The 20620-nt window shown below is 40.7% G+C and overlaps 1 protein-coding gene across 3 annotated transcripts in view; it reads right to left on the bottom strand.

Annotated features, from left to right (window-relative positions):
- Positions 1 to 768: 768 nt before the first annotated feature.
- Positions 769 to 20620, bottom strand: part of zmynd11 (zinc finger, MYND-type containing 11) — a 30579-nt gene continuing 10727 nt past the window's right edge. The window contains exons 3-17 of one of the 3 annotated variants that reach the window (XM_080906697.1): positions 18994 to 19153; positions 17759 to 17782; positions 16744 to 16833; positions 11132 to 11293; positions 10721 to 10798; positions 9891 to 9983; positions 8733 to 8820; positions 7527 to 7582; positions 7299 to 7376; positions 6954 to 7072; positions 6483 to 6762; positions 4710 to 4784; positions 3781 to 4059; positions 3504 to 3689; positions 769 to 2838 (exon numbers count right to left, since the gene is read on the bottom strand). In XM_080906697.1, coding sequence (XP_080762823.1) covers positions 2716 to 2838; positions 3504 to 3689; positions 3781 to 4059; positions 4710 to 4784; positions 6483 to 6762; positions 6954 to 7072; positions 7299 to 7376; positions 7527 to 7582; positions 8733 to 8820; positions 9891 to 9983; positions 10721 to 10798; positions 11132 to 11293; positions 16744 to 16833; positions 17759 to 17782; positions 18994 to 19153 — 1891 coding nt within the window. In that variant the 3' untranslated portion in view covers positions 769 to 2715. Of the gene's footprint in view, positions 2839 to 3503; positions 3690 to 3780; positions 4060 to 4709; positions 4785 to 6473; positions 6763 to 6953; positions 7073 to 7298; positions 7377 to 7526; positions 7583 to 8732; positions 8821 to 9890; positions 9984 to 10720; positions 10799 to 11131; positions 11294 to 16743; positions 16834 to 17758; positions 17783 to 18993; positions 19154 to 20620 lie in introns of all 3 variants that reach the window. The other 2 variants (XM_080906696.1, XM_080906698.1) reach the window with 2 other exon arrangements.

Raw genomic sequence — 20620 nt, 5'->3', positions numbered from 1 at the left:
GAATAAAAAAATAAATGATTTTTTTTTAAATCATTAAAAGTTATGTTTGAGATTGTTGCTGCAGACATTCGAGATCTTGATTTTATTAATGTCTTTAGCTGTGTTTAGAAACATAAAAGCTACACCAGCCTACCCATCAAACTTCCTGTTAATGAAATGCATTTCCTCCAATTTCACAATAAAAGCTGTTCAAGGTAAAAGTAAGAGCTCATAAAAATGTCGCCCTACATGGTAGCATGCAGTGAAGTGTGCAGATCACATAAAGTAAATGTTGATTACCAAATCGGTTTTTGAGGGTTGGTGAATAAATTTACCTTTTTGTTAAAGTGTTTTTGTAATTTTTTAAGTAACAGAAGTAAGAAGTATGTAGTTTATTTAGTATTTGTGTGAACTGGTCAAACAAAACAGGCACTTTATAGTGAAGAGATTATTTTAAGCTCCGTTTTAGTTTGTGTTGTTGCATTTTGTCACAATTACTACATTAAATAAGGATTCTATGACAGTGTTTTTGCACCGCTCAGATGTTTCATAAAGAAGACAAACATCCAGCACAGTAACAAGTTTTAACCACTTTGTTACATCAGAAATCTTCTTCTTTGAAAAAAAAAAAAATGGGCCCGATTAAGTAAAACCCATTTAACAGAGTCTGTGTGTTCACTGCACATTACCGGACTTGTTAAACTCAATTCAGCTCTATATTTTCTACTAGTGTAGCTTTTCGTGACTCACAGCTGGAAACCCCCACAATTATTTTTTGTCTTTAAAAAAAACAGACAAACAAATGTTACAGAAATGTTCTATTGTTATTTGAAAAAAATCAAAAGAATAAAGTGTAACAGCCTGATTAGCTGGTGATCATTGGGACAAATATTGCATGTTGCTGTTGGAGAAAGCTGATCTCTTCAAACATTCGACTGCTAAAACACAGCACGTAGTGCATACAAGGATGGAGGCTTCGTTCACAGCCAACAGCACTGAAACTACAGGGCTGCCCACCATGTGAGAATTCACAGCGTCTTATTTTTCATATGTTAAAGGAAAAAGGCAACTTGGGGTAAAGCAAGTTTCTCTCATCTTTCATAACTGAAGAAACAGTCAAACAAAAAACAAACAAAAAAAAAAAAAATCCATTAAAAACTGGCAATTTTATTGCCCCATCAAAAGAATTCAAATAAAAGTGACTCTAAGCACCGTAATTAGACATCAACACTCAACACTGAGCACAGGGGGAGGAAAAGAAAAAGTTTGATCATTCATATTTGCATATTTTTTATATTGGTCCATCCATTATCACTTCTTTATGGAGACCAGACGTCTGGTCGTTTTTTCCTGCTTGTTTTCCCTTAATGAATGAAAAAAAACTATGAAACTATCTACATGCATGTGGCCTCACTGGGTGAGAGGATGAGAAGAAGAAACGGGCACCGACCACCAACTACAGCATACGCAGTGAAAGAGTCTCATAGCTAGTCACTTCAGATTAAAGGGGGGAAAAAAGATGATGAGGAATCTCGAGTGTACGTCACTAGAAAAATGACACTGATGACGCTCCGGAAAATATACATCTTTTTTTTTTTCCTTTTTAAATACACTGCAGGAGGGCGAAGAGAGGAGAGGAGTCGCCGCCAGATGTTCTCAGGTAGGTTCATCAAAAGGTGCGACTTTTTTTTGGCAATATTACAAGCATTTGGGTTGTTAAGAAAATGAAATGTGCAAACAAAAAAACTAAAAAGAACCAACAACAAACCACCCAACAACAAAACTGTCAAATCATGTAACCTCTCTAAGATCCAGCTCAGGAAAGATTGCTGTACATCCCCTCGGCTTCAGTACAAACTCAAAACTTCCTGGTTTCATCCAACTCATAAAAAAAAAAAAAAAAAAAAACACACACTCTAGTCCCCCCAAAAAAAGAAACCAAAAATGTGCATAATTACAATAAAAATCTCTCATGGAAGATTTTTTTTTTTTGGTCGGCATCTTTTAAAGCCGACTTTTTGACCCTGTTCCCAATAAGTGACTTTAGGACAATAAAATTTTCAATAAAAATGGTAAAAGGTGCTATCCACCGCAATCGATTCGTGAAAAGAATAAATTGCATTAAAGTCAGCGAGCCTTTTAATCCACAATTTAATGTTTTTTTGTTGTTTTTTTCCTTTTTAAAACCGTTTTCTGTATGAAAGCGGAGTCAGTCTGATGCTGCGATGGTGCTTACGGTACCTTTTTTTTTAAAATGTTCTGTAGGATCGACGGCGTGCGCTTTGCTGCATTTACAGTAAGAAAAAGGTTTCTTTTAAAAAGTCAGGTAATAAAATGTATTCAGTTAATGCTCACCTGTTCCTACACACTTAAATAACACATTCTCCAACACAAAATTAGCACTTCAGTAAAAAAAAGAAAAGAAAAAAAAAAAGAAGAGGGAAAAAACAAGGTCATAACTCGTTCGAGTCATGCTGTTGAACAAACTGTTCACTGTTCAGAAAAAATAAAAGCGTAGAAAGTAAAATCAATACAATGGGTACATTAAATAATAGAAACAAAACCGCTCCGCACGCACAAAAAACCATCGGGTCCACAAAGTTTTCAGGAAGGCAAGTCGAGAAGCAGGAGGGAGAAGAGTGTTTGTGTTTGTTGTAGACACTGACTGACAGGAGGAGGCGAGGACAGAGCCAATGGCGTGCTGTGTAAGGTCGGGTAGGGGCGGGGCTTGTTCATTCATCTCTTCCTGCGGCAGGTTCGTTTGTGGTCGGCGTGCCAGTGCTCCTGCTGACATTTGATGGAGCAGTACGAGGTGTTCCAGCAGCAGTGGTACATGGCCTCCTCCTCGCAGTTATAACACTGCAGGCACAGGAAACAGCCAAAGGTAAACAAAAACAGGTAAACAAGACCTCAGCTGCTTTTTTCTATTAGTGCCTACTCTGTTCTTCCGTTACAATTTAGTACCTCCTAATGTGGTCGTTGTCATAGCAACACGACTTGATATGTGGCTCGAACGCAAAGGTGGACGTCGAGGTGAGAATATACCCGCTGCTCTGTCTGAATTTTCGTCAGATTCTGCGAACATGGCGTCATTTTTTGTAGCCTTTTCCCTCGTAGCTGGTTTTCAAAAATGGCGGTTTAGAGAACCAGACGCTCGCATGTCTGCTTGAGTGACGCTGCTGACCAGCCAATCGGTGGCATGCAGGCTGACGCCGTCACATTTCAGTACCTGCTCAGACAGCGGCGAACTGAGCGGCTCCGAGTAGGTACTAATGGAAAAGGAGCTATAATAATAATAATAATAATAAAACATATATAATACACTGGTTCCAGGTTTTTTCTTGTGATGACCTTAAATCTGCGTTTTAAATCACTGACACTGGGATTTCTTTGGGTTGTGAAAATCATCTTGGACAAAAAAAAAAAAAATTGGAAGATTGTGTTTGTGCGTTTTTATAACTAATAAAAGAAGAAATCTTCTTTATATTCAGGCACACTTTAAGCTCTCGGTTAACTGAACTCACCCACTGCTTCTTCTTGGTCTGGGAGATGAGCTGTTTGTGTTGAGCCACCAGCTTCTTCACCTCCTCCACCAGCTCCTCTTTGCACTTCTCCTTCACCTGCTTACATTTCCTCTCCATCTCCGCCTGAGCTCCAGCCACCGCCTTACTCACCGCCTGGCGTTTCTCCTCCTCCATCTCTGCACGGAGCTGTAGAGAACACGCACACTTAGGTTTGGAACTGGTCCAAAGTGCTCTCCATCATTAGAAGACAAACCCGAGTCGTTTCATACAAACGCACCTTCTCCAGAGCTTCTCTGACGACCCTCTCAGTCTCCCTCTTGTTGTCGGCCTTCATCATCTCCTTCACGTCGTTGAAGACCTTGGTGTACTTCTCGTGGCACATGTTCTGACAGGCACCATCGCTGTTGGTCTGCGTGCCGCGATGCAGCGTGCGCGGCGACCCCCCGTTGGCCTTCTTGGTCTGCGTGGACACCGACAGCTTTTCTGGCTGCTGCGGTGCCGACGACACCGGGATCTCCTGGCTGGAGCTGACGGCCTCCATCTCCGGCTCCGGGTCCTAAGGGAAAGGATGTGATGTCTCTTAGAAGAAGTGACAGCAGGATGCTTCTGTGCCAGCTGTCACACAGATTCCTCCATCTTGGCCTGCAGCTGGTTACAGTAGTTCCTGCTCAGCTATAAGCCACTCTAACCAGAAAACATGAGAGCTGAGAGCTTGCAGCTCCAATCCAGGACAGACAAAATCTGAAGTATCAGTATCAACCTGGATTTCTCTTTGAGAAAAAAAATTAATGCATTTAAAAAAAAATTATTCCTCAAAAATAACTTCAAGCAATTTGAGCACAAACCCTGTCTGTCTGCAAATGTTTGTTCCGACCACCGAGGAGCTTTTGCATTCTTGATTTAGAAATTTCCACCCACTCGTTGCTGCGGATCGCTTCAAGCGATGCTGAAGTGGTTCATGCTGGATTTCAAAGTCTGCTTTTGATCACTGCCCTGAAGAACCCACTCATTTCTTTTACTTCACTTTCCTGCACAACATTTGCACCCACAGCTTGCTGGGATTTAGTGAGATGTCATGTGTCCCCTCTACATAACCCCAAATCAGAATATTTCCACCCTCATGCTCATGCCATGTACTTAGCATATAGCATCAGGTTATAAATCAGTTTGCAGCCAAAGAACACAAAATATATAACAGCTGCTTACACTGACTTCTTCTTTGGGCTCAACCGTGTGACTCCGACGGCTTTTCTTCGCCTTGGGCTCCTGGCTGCCTTTGAGCTGGGGGGAAAAACAGAAAGGGTCAATAATCAGTGAGTACGCTGGCGTCCCAGCAGGCTTTCTTAAATGATGACAGAAAAGATGGAAACAAAGGATATTAAAGAAAGTAGTTTAAAAATAACCTTTAAAGGCTGGTAAAGACCGTTTTAAACAGTTCACAGATTATCATCATGTCTAAATCAGTACTCACAATTAGACTAATTTAAGGAACTCGGGATCTAATAAGGAATTTCTCATAAAACAAAACAAAAATCTACCAAAACGAAGTCAATAAAATTTTTATAGCTGCTTTTTAAGTGTATAATTCATGTATTAACCGATTTAAGCATTACAGTTACTGCTCCATAGAAAATATCTGATTCAAGTTTGTTTCCATGTGTCCTTAATAGTTGTGTCAGTATGATTTATGTTTTATTAGCCTCATAATTTAAGGATTTGCATCCAAAGGAACTCTGAAAATTACAAAACCCTCAGCCAACAATGTAGCAGTTCAGCCACCAGAGGGCACTGTTTGTTTTATTTTAGTCTAATCTACCCGAGTTGGGTTTATTTTAGTGCCAAGTTGTGTTAAAGTTTTATTGTGTTTGTTTCCGTAACTAAACTTTTTTTATTTAATGCAACAGCTTTTGGTTTGGTAAGTTTACGATCAAACTACCTGTCGCTTCGGTGTGTTTAAGCGTTTTAGGACGAGTTTGAGGCGTGTGGTCGCTCTAAATATAAAAGGTGCTATAGAAGAGAAACCCTCACAGGAAGTGTAAACACGACTCAAGGTCAAGTTGTGAATGTTTGCATCTTTGGGTACTGTGTAGAAACTTATTAGCCCTTTGTGACGAGTTAGTTTATATCCTAATCAGGTCTAAGCTTTTTCCTGTTATGTACTTGTTATTTTTAAAGAAAGCATGTCCTCATATGGGCCAGTGCATTTATTTTACAGCAACACAGTATAAAGTCACTACTGACTCTATACTAGTACGCAGAGCTGTGAGGAACTTAGTTTGTTCTTTTGAACTACTACATTGTTGCAGAAACATTGTAAACTACACTGCACACCCAAACCTCAAACAACTTCATTCACACAAACTGGAACATTACCGGGTCAACTGTCATAGTTTTCACATGATGAAAACTGGAAACAAAAAGGGACAAAGCATTTATTCCCAGAGGTTCGACTATCCGGTCAAAAATGTTAATGCTGCTCTTTTCATCCAGGGAAACTGAGAACCTTCCAGGCCTTCGTGTCAGCTTCAAAACTGGCTTTTGTACTTTAAAAAAAAAACAAACAAAAAAAAAACCCTCATTAAGTTTTAAGGAGGGCTTTGAAACAGAGACAGCATTAAAAAGCTATTTTTGAAAGTAAGACACAACAAAAAGATTGTTTCCGGGTGTACAACTGATACTGGGCCCATCCAGGGTGTACTGGAGAGGTGAATGTCTCAGCATGTCACTGGAAAAGCTCAGTAGACAGCTGGAGAGAGGGAGGTCAGGCCATCTCTTCTTTCTCTGCTGCCGCAACAACCCCGAAGAAAACGAACAGAGATTTTTGAAAGCGCAGGAAGTATGCAGACGTGGAAGACTAACGGAAATCAAAACCCCATGAAGACATTCTCTTGGCCGTCTTTGGCCTCCAACATCTTATCCTGTAATTCACAAAGTAGAAAAGGGGATTAAAAGCGTGATGGCTCCACTTACATGGCGGACCTGCTCATTGCTGGTGGAGGAGATGCTGGACTCTGCTTCGTCCGTCCGCTCCATCCTGTCCGTCCTCACGCTGCCCTCCTCCTGCTGCTGCTGCCGCTGACTCTGTTGGTGTGGCGGGCTGCCGTCCTCCATCTTCGTTTTCCAGAAGCGTCCTTCCTTCAGGAAGCTCTGGTACACCTCCAGCTCTTCACACGCTTTTTTCCAACCATTGCTGCGCTTCACCTGCAGCTGCTGCACGCTCACCTTGATGTCCTGGATGTTCTCTGAGGGGATCCACGCTCTGCAGGCCAACAAAGAAGAACAACCATTACGATTGACAGGTTTCAAGCTCTATTCAACTTCAGTTTAGTGTTGAGAAATGATTTTAAAAGTAATTTAAAGTAAGAATCTGGTGTAAAACAGTCACGGCATGCGGCGCTGTCTGAAAACAATCAGAGGAGTCATGCTGTGCTTTGTTATAGTTGTGCTAACCTCTGGTGTTGATGTCCAAAGAAGCGTACGTCCACCTGGTTGTCCTCTCTCTGCAGGACTTTGGCTGGCCAGTAGCCAAAACCTTTCATCTTGGCCCAAACCAAGTCATGGCTGGGGCTCTGCCACGCAACACAGAGAAAACTTATCAGGAACAAGATGCAACAGACGTGATCAGCTCATTTACAGAGATCGTTCTGTAAATGCAACAGACATTCAGCGCACAGTAAAGCTGCATTTCTCAGCTGCCGTCAGCACAAATATTTGCACGAATAAAGATCATTTTTCTGCTGCTAAAAAGAATAAAGTGGAAATTTAGCCTGTTGAAGCCACTTTGTTTATACTCACACAGGGATAACAGAACCAGTTGTCGGGCCGGGCGTTCGACAGGTAGAAACAGTTCTTGCATAGCAACAACTCATTCAACTGGAAGACAGAGAGAGTGGGAGGAAAGAGAAAGGAGTGCTCATTGTCCCAAAAAACACATCTCAACTTGTCACTAATTAAAGTTAATGAAAGGAGCTGCGCGATGAACTCCAAACTGGAGTGTAAGAGGAAACGATAAAAAGACGATACCTCGTGACACGTGTCACTGAAGAGCAACCGTGCAATCTCGGCCTGGTCGCTGTGAACTGCAACATACAAAATAAGACAGCAAAACCTCTCAGTCTGGTCACATCAAGGTTAATACAAGAAAAATCCCAAACCTCAACTAAAACATCAGGACATGAAACACTTTGGGTAGTGATAGTAAACCTAATGGTTTCTGGTGTTAACTCCAGGTTTGATACTCAGTCTGGTTTTTGGGATCACTCTGAATTCAAACCCAGCAGGCGCTGCTGTTAAACAATATTTTAATGAACATCCAAGGAGAAATTGTGAGGTTTAATAATGTTCTGCAAGTCATCTTGTTGTTATGGTTCTTTTTTGTTTTTTAGCCTAATGAGTTCAGCTCGTGGAGACGATTCTCTAAAGCTTCATTGAATGTATTTAAAAACAAGCATTTGTTTCCTTGTTTAAAATTTGAGATTCAGGGCTTTCAGATTATCAAATAACAAAATTTTGTTGAGCCGTAAAAGCTCGACACGTGTTACCGGTGTGTTAATTAGCCAAACATAACAAGTAAAACTCTCTAATGTTAAGCTATAAGCAAACCAGGCCACAGTCACATGACTTCAGCACCACCACCAGCAAATCCTGTCCTCTGTGTGAGGACATCAAATGTCCCCAACAACTTACAGTCTCAGTCTGACACTTGCTGACATTCATCCTCTGATAAAAGCTACAAAATTCAGTTTGTTTTTTTAAAACAAGGCGAAATTGTCTAAAGCTAGAATTAACCACAGATCTTAAGGCAGCAAAACAAACAAACAAACACACAGAAAACCATTTCAGAAGCGAGGCAGATTAAAAGGACTTAAATGTCCAGGTGTACCCTGACTTTCATCCCACCACAGCTGGGACAGGCTGCAGCATTCCTACAACTCTGACATGGATAAGTGGAAGAACATGGATGGATGGATATACTGAAAAATTGTCAAATTGTCCAAAAATGATTCCATGCATTCAATTTATTGATAAAAACATTTAAAACAGACTAACACTAAATTTAATATTCGTTTTATTAAAATTGAATTCTTGTAAGATTCACTCTTTTTACAAAACAGTCAACATTTGGGAACTTTTTTGCTTTTTGTTAAGAGGAAACAGGGTTTACTTTAAACTCCTCAATCTAAGGTCGGTGTGTTTCATAACCAGTATGTGGCGACACATTGAACCCACCTCCGTACAGTATGGCAGTGTTGTGAACAATCATCTGAGCGTCTGCTTTGAACTCTTCAAAAGTCTTGTACTTTCCTTCAGACAGATTCTGAAAGAGTCACAAATATTGAAAAGAAATTTATTCAGGAGGAGAACGAGGACAAAGAGTCCACTCACATGCTGAGTGTGTGTTAGGTGAGTGATACAAAAGAGGTTACCCCACACACCCCCCCCCCCCCCCCCCCTTTGGCAGGAGCTGGATGTGATGCACGCCTTACCACAGCACAGCCCTGCCTGTCTGACCAAATCTTGCAAAATGGTTATTTGCAAACCATTCCCAGTACTTAAGACTCAAGTCAAATTTATTTGCATAGGGCCATTCCTCATCTTGCTAACTTTTTCTTGTGTTATGTGTTTGCATCACTGAACTGTACATAATACAATGTAACAAGTGTTCCTTTTAACATTTAAGGTTTCATGTTTGCTCCACTTGATCAGAGTCAATTTCTGTGGGGAGGAATTTGATCTTCCCCAATCAAACGCTGGTACCTATGTGAGTCCAAAGTCTTTCTAGCGCTGATGAGATGCCATGCTAAAGTAGCAGAGTTTTGAAAGCGGAGCAGAACAATATATTAGACAATACTGAGAATAGATTCCAGTGCACATACTTGGTTCCACCTCACAGCCTGAGAATAGCTTGACAAGGGTGTTAGTCCCATCACAAGCTGATTAGCTAATCAATAGTCATCTCAGAGAGCTCACTGGAGCGTTCGCTTTTCAGCGGAGAAATTACACAGTTTCATACCACGATGCCAGAACCCACTCAGGAGTGGATGAACTCAAAGTTCTGGACCCTGGAAAGTTTTTAGACTAAAACAAAGTTAAAAAAGGGGCTTCAATGTAATTCACAGAGATTACCTCCAGGTCTGTTGAAAAAAAAAAAAAAAAAAAAAATGTGGAAAAGAAAAATCAGCTTCTAAACTAACTGATGTCCAAATCCAGCTCACAGAAACAAGCCTGACAACCCAGATGTTAGGAGAACCCAGTACATGATTCTGAAAACAGCCTTGAAATCACAACCTCTGCACAGTGAAGGTCAAAATGGCTGTGAAAATAACACAAATATACTTAATCAGACAAATGTAAGCGGAGCTGTGATGATGCCGAGCTCCACTGTACCTCTTGGATGTTGGAGACGTCCAGTGCAGTGTGGATCAGTCGTCTGTACATGGGATGTTTAGTGTCTTTGCCTTTTTTGTTCAGGTCCACTGCCTGCAACGTAGACGAGGTGTAACGATAAAACGCAGTCTGACGTAGAAAAGCAGGGATGTGTTAGAGGAAGGTGACGGAGTAATGAAGGAGGGGGAGCTTGGGAGGTCTACATCGATAGAGGCAGCATGCGGGGTTAATGATGAGATTTAATATGCCTTTAAGAGGGAGACGGGGGGAAGATAAAGGAGAGAGGAGATGGAGGGACTAAGTGTGGGCATGGAGACGTAATGGGAGAAAAGATGAGGGGAAGGGTTGTATAATGAGGCCTTTTTTTACTATTACACTGATTCAGCTCCATATTTTTATTCTCGGACTTGAAAACAATCAATATTTATCATTAGTTTTTCTGCAGCTCCTCAGTTGAAGTTCGCGTCCGTCCACCTTTTAAGCCAGCACTCTACTAATCGGCTGCTTCTCACGAGTAGACCGTTTAAACATTAGGTGGGCGGGGCTTCTGATGTCACAGCCAGAGCCGCGCGTGCCTGAGATGAAACGAAGCATTCAGAGCAGCCTGAAGCATGACTTTTTGGCTCACAGGAATTTCTCGCACATATGCTGGTCTTATTATTGAAAAACCTCAGCGTGAGCACCCACAGCTGTATATGTGTAACTACGGTAACGAAACAGGAGGAAAAAGGATTTGTAACATGCAAATCTTGTAAGCTGGATTTCCATAGTTAGGTTTGATGACAACAACAACAAAAACAACCAGGAGTAAAAGTACAAGCTGTTCTCACCCTCTCCTTCATACGCTGGACAATGAAGCGCAGGTATTTACACATCTCCTGTTTGTTTAAGTTCTTCTTTTTACTTCCCTGATGATGTGCAGAAAGAAAGAAAAAAACCAGACAGACATCACATCACTGCAGGAAGTGTTCTGACAGTGTAATAGAAATACATTTCAATATTAAGTCATTATGGCCCCTGGCAGCTGTTAGAAAGGCAATATCCTGAAATATTAAAAGATAAAATCCTGTTGGAGAGAAACAGAAAGCAGTGTGGGACAGAAACGACTCTATGTGTGAAAAAAAAAAAGACTAAGACTGTAGGATCATCTGTTTGTAAAGACCAGCCTTATTCTTAATCATCAAACAGCCCAGAATCTGTTCACTTTCTCACGAACGTGCTTGCACTCTTCGAGCACCCACCCTGCAGACGACGCACTGCCAGGGAGATCCTCCGTCTCTGGGCTTGCACTCGTCCGACAGACACTTGAGATGATAGACTCGGAAGCAGTTGTCACATGTTAGGACGTCACCCGGTAGGTGACACTCGAAGCAGTACCAGTCGTGGCTCTCCGTCTCCCAGTCCTGCAGCGAAGACACAGCAAAGCACAAGTTTGGGTGACCCCCCCCCTCCAACCCGCCAACCACAGCAGGGGAGGAAATGATTTTATTTTTTTTCCTATCCTCCATCCTTGATTAAAGCTAGCTCACTAGGATGTCAAGCAACAGAGCAGAGAGACCAGTTAATTCCTGAAAGTGTCAGGATTTGCCCCACTGAGAAGCATCAACCTGTTTACTCAGCACTGACAAGGACCATCAAAAGCCTCAATTTTATTGGTTTAGCGCGCCATCGTAATCAAGATTTCTATATGGATCCTACTCGTCCTTTTTCCTGATTTGATGTCTGCGATGTGACTCACTTTCGATTTTAGATTTAATTTTTTGTAATTTATTGCTAGAGGACACAGGGGAGTCAGGTCAGATATAAACCCTAAGAACAAAAACTGACTGGTAACCTACAGGTAACATAGTCTACTGCTTTTTTGCTGCTCATGTTCAGATATGTCTAGAAAATATATGCAAATAGATTCTAGCACATGTGACTGAATAGCTGGTGGTATGATTGTAATATTAGGAACACTCGCTTCCCGAGTGCATTGCAGCAGAAACTTTTAAATACATCATTTCATTGAAATTCTACAGGAATCCTCTATAAATGCACACTGACCAAACTTCCTCACATAGCCTGGGAAAAAAAACCTTTTCATCCTGAATCTGATTATGGAGACACACTCTGTGCATCAGCAGTGAAGTCATTTAGCCCAAAAAAGCTAATTTGGACAAATAACACTGTCCTTGTGATAGCTGAGTAAAAGGTCAATGATTCAAAGTGTGAATCAGTAAGATCATCTGGGTGGAAATATCTTTCCTCTCAGAAAATATGTTAAGCTGGTTTTCAGAAAGAGCCCTTCAAGCCTTTTTCCCTCTTTTGTGGATATACAAGAATGAAAAGAAAAAAAGTGGTTGTGCCGAGTTCCTACAAGGTGTGAATGTGGTGAACGGCCTGAGTGATGAACACTACTACGGGAGGGAATCATTCGATTGTTCCTAGATAAACGCAAACAGGGAAGCGGCAGGGCAAAAATGCAGTTTATCTATAAATCAATGCAGCTGTTGAACAACTACAAAGAGGCTTCACAAATGCTAATATTAAAGTAGTGAAGGTTTATTTGGCGTTCTTAAATTATAAATTTATTATTTTTGTCGACCTTTCCTTTTCAAAACTTTTGTTTTAATTGCTTTTTTGTGGTTTGCTCAATTTTAATGAATGCCTGCTACTTCTCTCGGCAATTACTGGCTAGCCTTGGGGCCGGGCATCAATCCTCATTAGTAGGACCACAAACGTGTTTAAATTTCTGTAATGCTCTGTAATCTGGTTTTCTTATGCTAATGTGCAACATTTAACATTTCCCTGCGATGGACTTTAAGTAGAACTGCACAATACAGCTATTGCCATATAATTCAGCCATATTATTGTATCAGCCAATACCCAGCTGATCCTCCTCTATTCCCTGCTAAAAGTAACACAGTCAAGTCCGGCAATTTGTGACCTGTGACACAGTTTTTACGAAGATGGTGCAACAGATTAGAAATGAAATGATCAAGACTGCAGATTCTCAGCTTTAGCTCAAAAGTCTGAAAATAGAAAATACTGTGCTAACCACTGAGGGTGATTTTATTTTTCATATGATAACTTAAAGTTATTCTTGTCGAGTAAGAAGCCCCTGCTACGTCACCAGAAAGGAGTTTCCTCCTGCTTTTATTGAACTATAATTAAAAGTTGTGTTCATAGAGAACAGCCTGTGAATGGATGATGTGCAGGAGCATTCCACGGCGTATCCGTAGCATTCAGCAGGTCAACTGAGTTGCGCCGAGACGGGAAGTAAAAGCACTAGAAATTCACGTACTTATCAGCCTGTCAAGAGTCCAACTCCTCCCACTCACAGCCTTGCCGACACAGTGGGTCCAGCAGGAGTCGTGACTGAGTGCAGCTCAAAAAAAAGGAAATGCAAAAAAAAAAAAAAAAAACCCCCAAAAACAGCACTTCTATTTCTCTTGATTTCTTCTCCATGTGCTGCTATAGTTTAGGGTTTGAGGGGGGTGAAGCACACTGGCTAATAGCTGCAGCAATGACAAAGTAGTAAAGAGTTTCTGATGAGGTCTGTTTGCCTTCTGCTTGCTCAATACTGAAGAAAATCTTTTTAAGAATGCATTTTCCTAAACAATCCTGACAAGTCTTTAAACAAAAGACGGTAACAAAAATCGAAAGTGCAGGAGTGTAACCCGCTGCTTCATATAGGGGATGAAACTAGCCATAAAAACACCTGCAGGACTCATTTGTCCTGCAGGTTTTTCGCATTTCTATTTTTTTTAAGCATCTCTTTCGGACCTTCAAATGCATCTCACTGCATCAAAGTATATCCTAATCCCTAAAACTCATCTGTAGGAGCCAGGGAAGCAAAAGGACATCAGGAGTTACAACTGAGGATGAACAGCTCAATCCTTTGCAGAACTCTTTTTACTGGTGAAGTTTAAAACAAATATATTAGTGTTGGAAGAAGACTTTATGAATAAGCTGTTCTAGTTATGATCAACTGTTTGTTTAAGCAATTAAATACTGTTCTCCATCTGTAACTGTAAATAAGAATGTTTATCAACTAGCAAAAAAAAACCAAACAAACAAAGGAGCCCTAATGTTGTTATGCCACACATCATTATTAATCGATGTTTAAAATAAGGCTCCAAATCGAGATGTTGTATTGCCTCGAACTCGAATGAAATAAGGAACTGAGGACGTATAAACTCAAAGGAGACGAGGAAAGAAAATCAGAAAGTGATCCTCAGGTTTTACTTGCATCCGTTTTTTTTAAAAAGATTGGAATAATTTAATAGCTGATTGCACAAATTAATTACAAATTACAAAATGTAATTGCTGTTTTTATAATTTTATTCATTAAAAAAAATAATAAATCTATGAACAAATTGATGGCGTGTTTAACAGAGCTGAAAATAAATTAAATCATTAATTGAAAAATTCTTTAAAGAACAAAAATTTAAGATAATTTTTTTTGGGGGGTCGGGGGGGGGGGGGGGGGGCATAATTTTCAATGAACCCCTTGAATTAAAGCTGAGAGTCCGTCTATCCCATCTCGCTTGCGTCGCTTTAAACCCACAGTGGTAATGCGCAGATTCAAACCTGCACATCTACATTGCCATTTCAGGCACATACAGGATCTCACCACTGTAGCAGTGATCGTGGTCAGACCACATATTTTCGTCCAAAGTTTATCTGGGAACAAAATGAGCTCACACGAAGTACAACCTCAAAGATTCCCAGCTGAACAGAACTGAAGGAGGGTTCAAAATTTAAGTCCGCGTAGATGTAAACACACTCTAAAAATCCATGCACCGATTCGTCAAAGGACTTCTAAAGCGTAATAGTCTCTTCACCCACACAAACACTTGAAAAACAGAGAGATGGTGCTCGTGTTCTGCTGAGTGTCAAGAGCCACTTCACTATTGTTGGACTGTCTGATGAAAGACAAGTGGCTGACTTCAAAAAGCCAGAGCTCTGTGAGCCAAGGACACGACGTCTGTGGTTTCAGCAAAGTGACTTTTAACACAAGTGCGGACAGATTTGGGCCCAAGCACAACAGATATTATTACAATAACAACGTTTGAATACAGACTCGGCAACACCAACACTAAGATAGAGATACGACTATAAAACTGTGCTTAGCTAAAGTTCAACTCCCCCCAAAAAAAGCCTTTTATGAGTTCCAATCACAGACTTCTCTTAACCGTGAAGCGCTTCTTTGCTTTTTGGAGGGAGAAATGTGCCCCGACTATAAGCTGCCAAGGCGAGGGCTTTGAGAGCGATAGAGGAAGAACCGAGGCAGTGAGAGTTGGCTGCCTTTAGCTTTACTCTGGTTAACAGCTCTGTACTGTCAGTGTCAAGCTGGGACACTCCACAGAGCCGGGCAAGGTCGAGCAACAGGGCTAGCATGCCTTATTGTGACCCACAAAAAACAACTCCAGGATTCATCTCCATTGTAAGGCTTCACTCCCAGCCTACAAACACAGATCCATCACTACAGCACCATCAGTGGGCATTTTTGTTTGCCTTTGAGCAGTACCACCATTACTGCAATGTCAAGTAGCTATGGTTTGTACTGCTGCCTGATGATAGTGACAACTGAATAAGTAGTCGTGACTACTTAGTTGGGTAGAAAACCCTGACAAGGGTTTGCACTGCTGATGGTTTTTTGGTTGCCCCAGTTAAAGCAACTAACAGAATAATGAGCTGACTGAGATAATTTATCTCCATTTCAGTGGCTCAGAGGATCAAAGGCTGCTAATGCTGGTTAGCTAAGCAGTGGCTTTTGTTACATAGGTTACCATGTTAAGCTAGCCCGCATCAAACTCAGTCAAGCTCAATAAGAATATCTGAATGAAAAATGTCTGTGTCGCTATGACGAACAAAGTCCTTTCTGTTAGCATTTCTGATCCTGTCTCTCTCCACAGGCCCAAGTTAAATGTTTATTCTCAGAGAGAAGCACTAAGTTTGAGTTTTTCCAGCTATCAGAGCAGTTTGGAGCCTATGTTCATAGCGTGCAGACGTTTTAAACCTTGCTAGGGAGGCAACATTGCAACAATGGCTACTTACTAATTAAAATCTCACAAATCAACATATTTAATAGCAATGACACATCAAATATTAAATCTTATCCTTCTATAAAGTTATTCTATTGTTCAAGTTGTTTGCTAAAATATTTGATGGTAAAATTTTTTTATCTTGACACATTAAATAGCCTCTCTTTTGGTGTCAAGTGTTTCATTTCCTGTGTGTATTAATTGTATGTGAGATGGCCCACCCTTAAGCACCACGGCAAACCCTGCACTCAGTGATGTTAGTTACAGTGTTTATGCACAGTAAAGAAACTGATCAAAGAGCATATCCACTCAGAGGCCTGTCAAGCGTTCAATAAAGTTTCAAAAACAAATGAAATTCGCTCGGGAGGATCTAAAGAATGAAAACAGTGTTTGAGCAGCGAAACTCGCTGAACGATGTCAAAATAATGGGTTAGTAGCTGCAATGAAATAATGTGCATGTAGACTCTTTTACTGTGTGTAACTACTGTCAAAGTGCATCAATACATCACATCATGTTCATTACCATGCATCAAATGAGTAGATTTAAGTCAGTTTAATAACCAAACTTTCAATAATCAACAAGCATTTAGGGGACGTTTAATGAAATTGATCCTGTAAGATCAGGTGAACCTGGATTTAATCCAGCCTGGCTTGAGGGAATGCTTTTAAAACTGAACTTTAATTTTTTTAAAGAACCTATTTGTGCTATTTTTGAAAGTTATGTTGTTGTGCAAATGCCATGGTTATCTGTTAGAGGACCAAATAAATCTTGAGGTCAACCAGAGGACACAGCTCACGCCAGCTGGACTGAATCCAAGCACCTGCGGTGGGAGAACTGGCCTCCATCTAGGCCCTGCTTCAGAGTGCTGCTCACATTCAAACTCTGGTCTGTCCGCTGAGTGATTACTAACCTGAAAGAACCAGTCGGCCGTGTTATTAGCAGCAGGCACGGAGGAAACTAAAGAGCACAACCACACAAACCATAATCACCCAGCTCCCCTCCCACCCCCACCTCCACTGTTTCATCAATTGAAAATGAAGGAAAAAAGAAAAAAAAGAAAATAAGCATGCCAGACAGAAGTTAAGACCACAGCAGAGCACACTGTTCTTAGAAGAACTACAACTACCAAGACCAAAATACTACAAACTCACAAATGCTTGCTACCAACCTGCGGCTATGCTAGCATTGCTTGTCATCTCACATGAGAATGTGATTGAGTTTAAGCAAACACCAATTGCTTTTCAAGCCATAACTTGATATTTGAGTATGTTTGGCTGGGTTTTTTTTTTTTTTTAAAACATCAGGAGACTTTGTGTTATCAAAATCAAGCAACAACACACCTGTAGATAAGTAGCAAGCACATATTTCATAAAGATCACTGATCACTTCCGCAAGAAATTTGGCCACGCAGACACAGCGCTGCAACGGACTTTCATGAAGCTTTTCACAGCATAACTGAATGACAGCATGTAATGTCTGGCAGTGCGATTACTGCTAACTCTAGGCCAGCAAGCAGAATGATTTTCAAATGGAAACCGGATGCATAAATTCATTTACGGTGCAGCAAGTGGACTCAGTCAAAAGCACTGCACAAAGACTCGATCTCTTACTTTCAATCTCATTTTAAACGGCTTCTAACTTTTGCACCAACCAGACCATACTGTACGCTGTTTAGCTTTTCTGCAGCCTGCTTAAAAAGATTCACTCAAATCCCCGACTGCACTGCATGTGGCAGAACTGATTTCTCACAGAATGATGTTAGTTGAGAGGAGGGGAAAATGAGGGGAGCAAATGAGAACAAACCCTGGATTTGAAAATAACGATGCAGCCCTTACCTTGCTTCCCTCGGCTTTTGGATCCTGTGATTGCAAGTGATTCAGAGAGTAGTGTTTAAAAGTCCTGCTAAAATAACCTGGGCTCCACTGGAGCCTCAGTGTCATGTCCCTTAGAGACCCATGCCTTTCTCCACTCACAAAAGTATTCTGTGATGACCCACAACATATAAAGAGCCAGATCTATCAAGCTTTCTATGTTTCCATGACTCTTCTCTGGTCTGCAATCATAACAAATAAACCTGTTCTATTAAATCTGAAGTCAGTGTGAACTGTTACATGAGCACATGGAAGTTACAGTTGTTTTAGAAAGAGTAGAAAACTTAGTTTCCTATCAAATCAAATCACAGATTTGTGTTTTTCCTGCATTATGTTTCACTGTAGCTCACTCATGACTGATGATGCTAATGTTGTTTAACAGGTAAAGTGTGACATTGATACAGCCAGTTTTTGTACCCTAAAGAAACAAAAACAGTAGGATTAAAAACAGCCACAAAATACTTTACCCCCCACTTGCATTTGCAAAGTAATGCACACCACAGCCTTTTGAAATACAGATGGAAAAATACACAAAGGTTCTCCCCAGACAGTGATAAATTGAAATAGTGCACTCTGCACAAATACTGTGACAGACTGACTGTAAGAATCACTACACTGCGAATACTGCCTCACTACTAACTGGGGAAATAAAACAAGTATTGCAAATTTCAAAAGAAGTCTATCAATAAAACTGCAGAGCAGATGGCTTCCTTCTCAAGGCAAACGACAGCAGAAGCTGATGGAGTATTTTCTGCACATGCACGCTGAGCGGTAATTATTGAAGCCTTGTATTAATCTGAAATACCACTCCTTCCTACCCAGCTACCTCTGCTGTTTGGCACTTACTGCTTAAGAACGTGCCTGTATATCATCTGTGAACATAGTAAAAGACGTACTGTGTGCATGCTGTAAATTCATTACTAAAAACCAGCAAATATTTTCATTATAGACAATGGCTTTAATAGGTTTTATAGGATTATTGAGATTTTCCCCTAGCTAAAACACAGGACTAAAAATGATCGGTAAGGAAACGATACAATCTGCCAACTCTTACAGGCTGCTAAAAAGTGTCAGCTATCAGTCAGATCAACACTCAGCTGTGCAGACCCAACTACTACTTTCTATTTGTGGCCATTAACACAAACTCAGACATTAAATTCACAACTGCTTGTGAACTTGATAAATTGTAGTGGGCTCACCATCTCATCCCCAGGCAGCCAGTATCCCTCTTGCTCGATGCCGGCCTTGGAGCCCTTGCAGCCAACGGTCAGGGTCTCCACCACCAGGCCGTCCTTCACAGCCAGGCTCAACTGTCTGGCGGTTTCCTTCGGATGCATGCCAAACACACGGCTCAGGTACCTGCAAAGTCGGAAGTGGAGATGTAATTGAGGAAAATCAGAGGCAGCTGTGCTAATGACAGCCATTTTTTAATACTGGCTAAAGATGAACATTTAAAACGCGAGGCAGGCGGAAAACACAGCAAAAACATACTTGGATTAATACTGCTGGATGGGACAAAGACCAACACCTTTCTCATCCCTTAAACCAGCTCTAATTCGTGTACACATCCGTTGGAGAGGCTGCATTTTCCCCACCATGTTTAAATTAGCCGTCTCACTGTTTTGTAATTTTCCAACAAAACCCCAGAGCTACATAAATTAATTTACAATCTTCGGAAAACAGATTAGGGATACGTGTGGTATTTAAAATTGCAAGCAGAGGAGGACTTTTTCCATCAGCTTCCCCTCTCACGAGCGTACATTTACAAAGCCGATTCCTGCAGCTGCTCGCTGATTGGTAGGACAATTCTCCGAGCAAGGTCATGTATCGTCTACTGGGGCAGTCAGCCAACAGACAGACCACAGGATTTCCTCCAGAAAGAGTTGTTCGGCTGGCATAGGCCCAGGGGTGGGGATAGATAGTGAATACAAGTCAGAGAGTATTACCAAAGGATCTGAAATCAATGTACAAGGGTCCTCTGACCAGGATAGCGGAAGCTCTACTGACTACATGACATTTCTATTTCTATCTTTCTCTCTCTACACCATCGTCCTCCGAACCGCAGCACTTAAAAATAATCAACTTTTTTCCTGTTAAGTTCACCGAGTTTTAATCTCAAATTGCATCAAATGTATGATGTTGCAGGATGACAATTTTTTTTCCAGCTTAATATCTGTCCTACTCTAAGCAATGCACAAGTGCAACTAGTCCAATTTTTACTATAGTACAATATGGAAAGTAAAAGCTTTATTCAGCTCCTTTAATCCTTTTTGACTTCAGTCATTTTGTCAATTAAAATGTCAGATAACAGTTTTTAAACAGTTTTTTTGACTCATTTGTCACACAAATGAGGCAACATTGAAACAAATCAGCCAGCAAACATTCACAATTAAAAAGATGGAACCATCTAATGCTTGGTGCTTTGGCATAAAGCACAAAACGGTTGCCAGATTAACAACATAGTTGCAGATTAAGAGATCTCCTCCACAAATCATTCCAGCTCTTGTGACTAGTCACACCTGGATTTAATTACCAGCCCATTCCAGTGTACGTACGCACCTTGTTTGGTTAAGTTGGCAAACAAACTGACATGGATTTTATATAAAGGTTTTACAGCAATTAAAGACACCAAAAGCAAAGAATTCAAAGGAATGCATCTTTTAATGTTTTTTCCCTTTATTTTAACAGATAGTTATTTTGTTAGATCAACAGAATAAAAACAAAATTTTTATAAATTTAACTAACCCATATTTTGGGTATTTAAAGTTAGCAGTTAGGTTGGTTAACATGTAACTAACTGATTCTAAGCTGCCTGATAGGCTGGTT

This window comes from Rhamphochromis sp. 'chilingali' (genome assembly GCF_963969265.1).
Source record: "Rhamphochromis sp. 'chilingali' genome assembly, chromosome: 16".
In the NCBI taxonomy this organism is placed as follows: Eukaryota; Metazoa; Chordata; class Actinopteri; order Cichliformes; family Cichlidae; genus Rhamphochromis; species Rhamphochromis sp. 'chilingali'.
The sequence above is the reverse complement of the archived record's forward strand: the minus strand, read 5'-3'. Positions and strand labels throughout refer to the sequence as shown.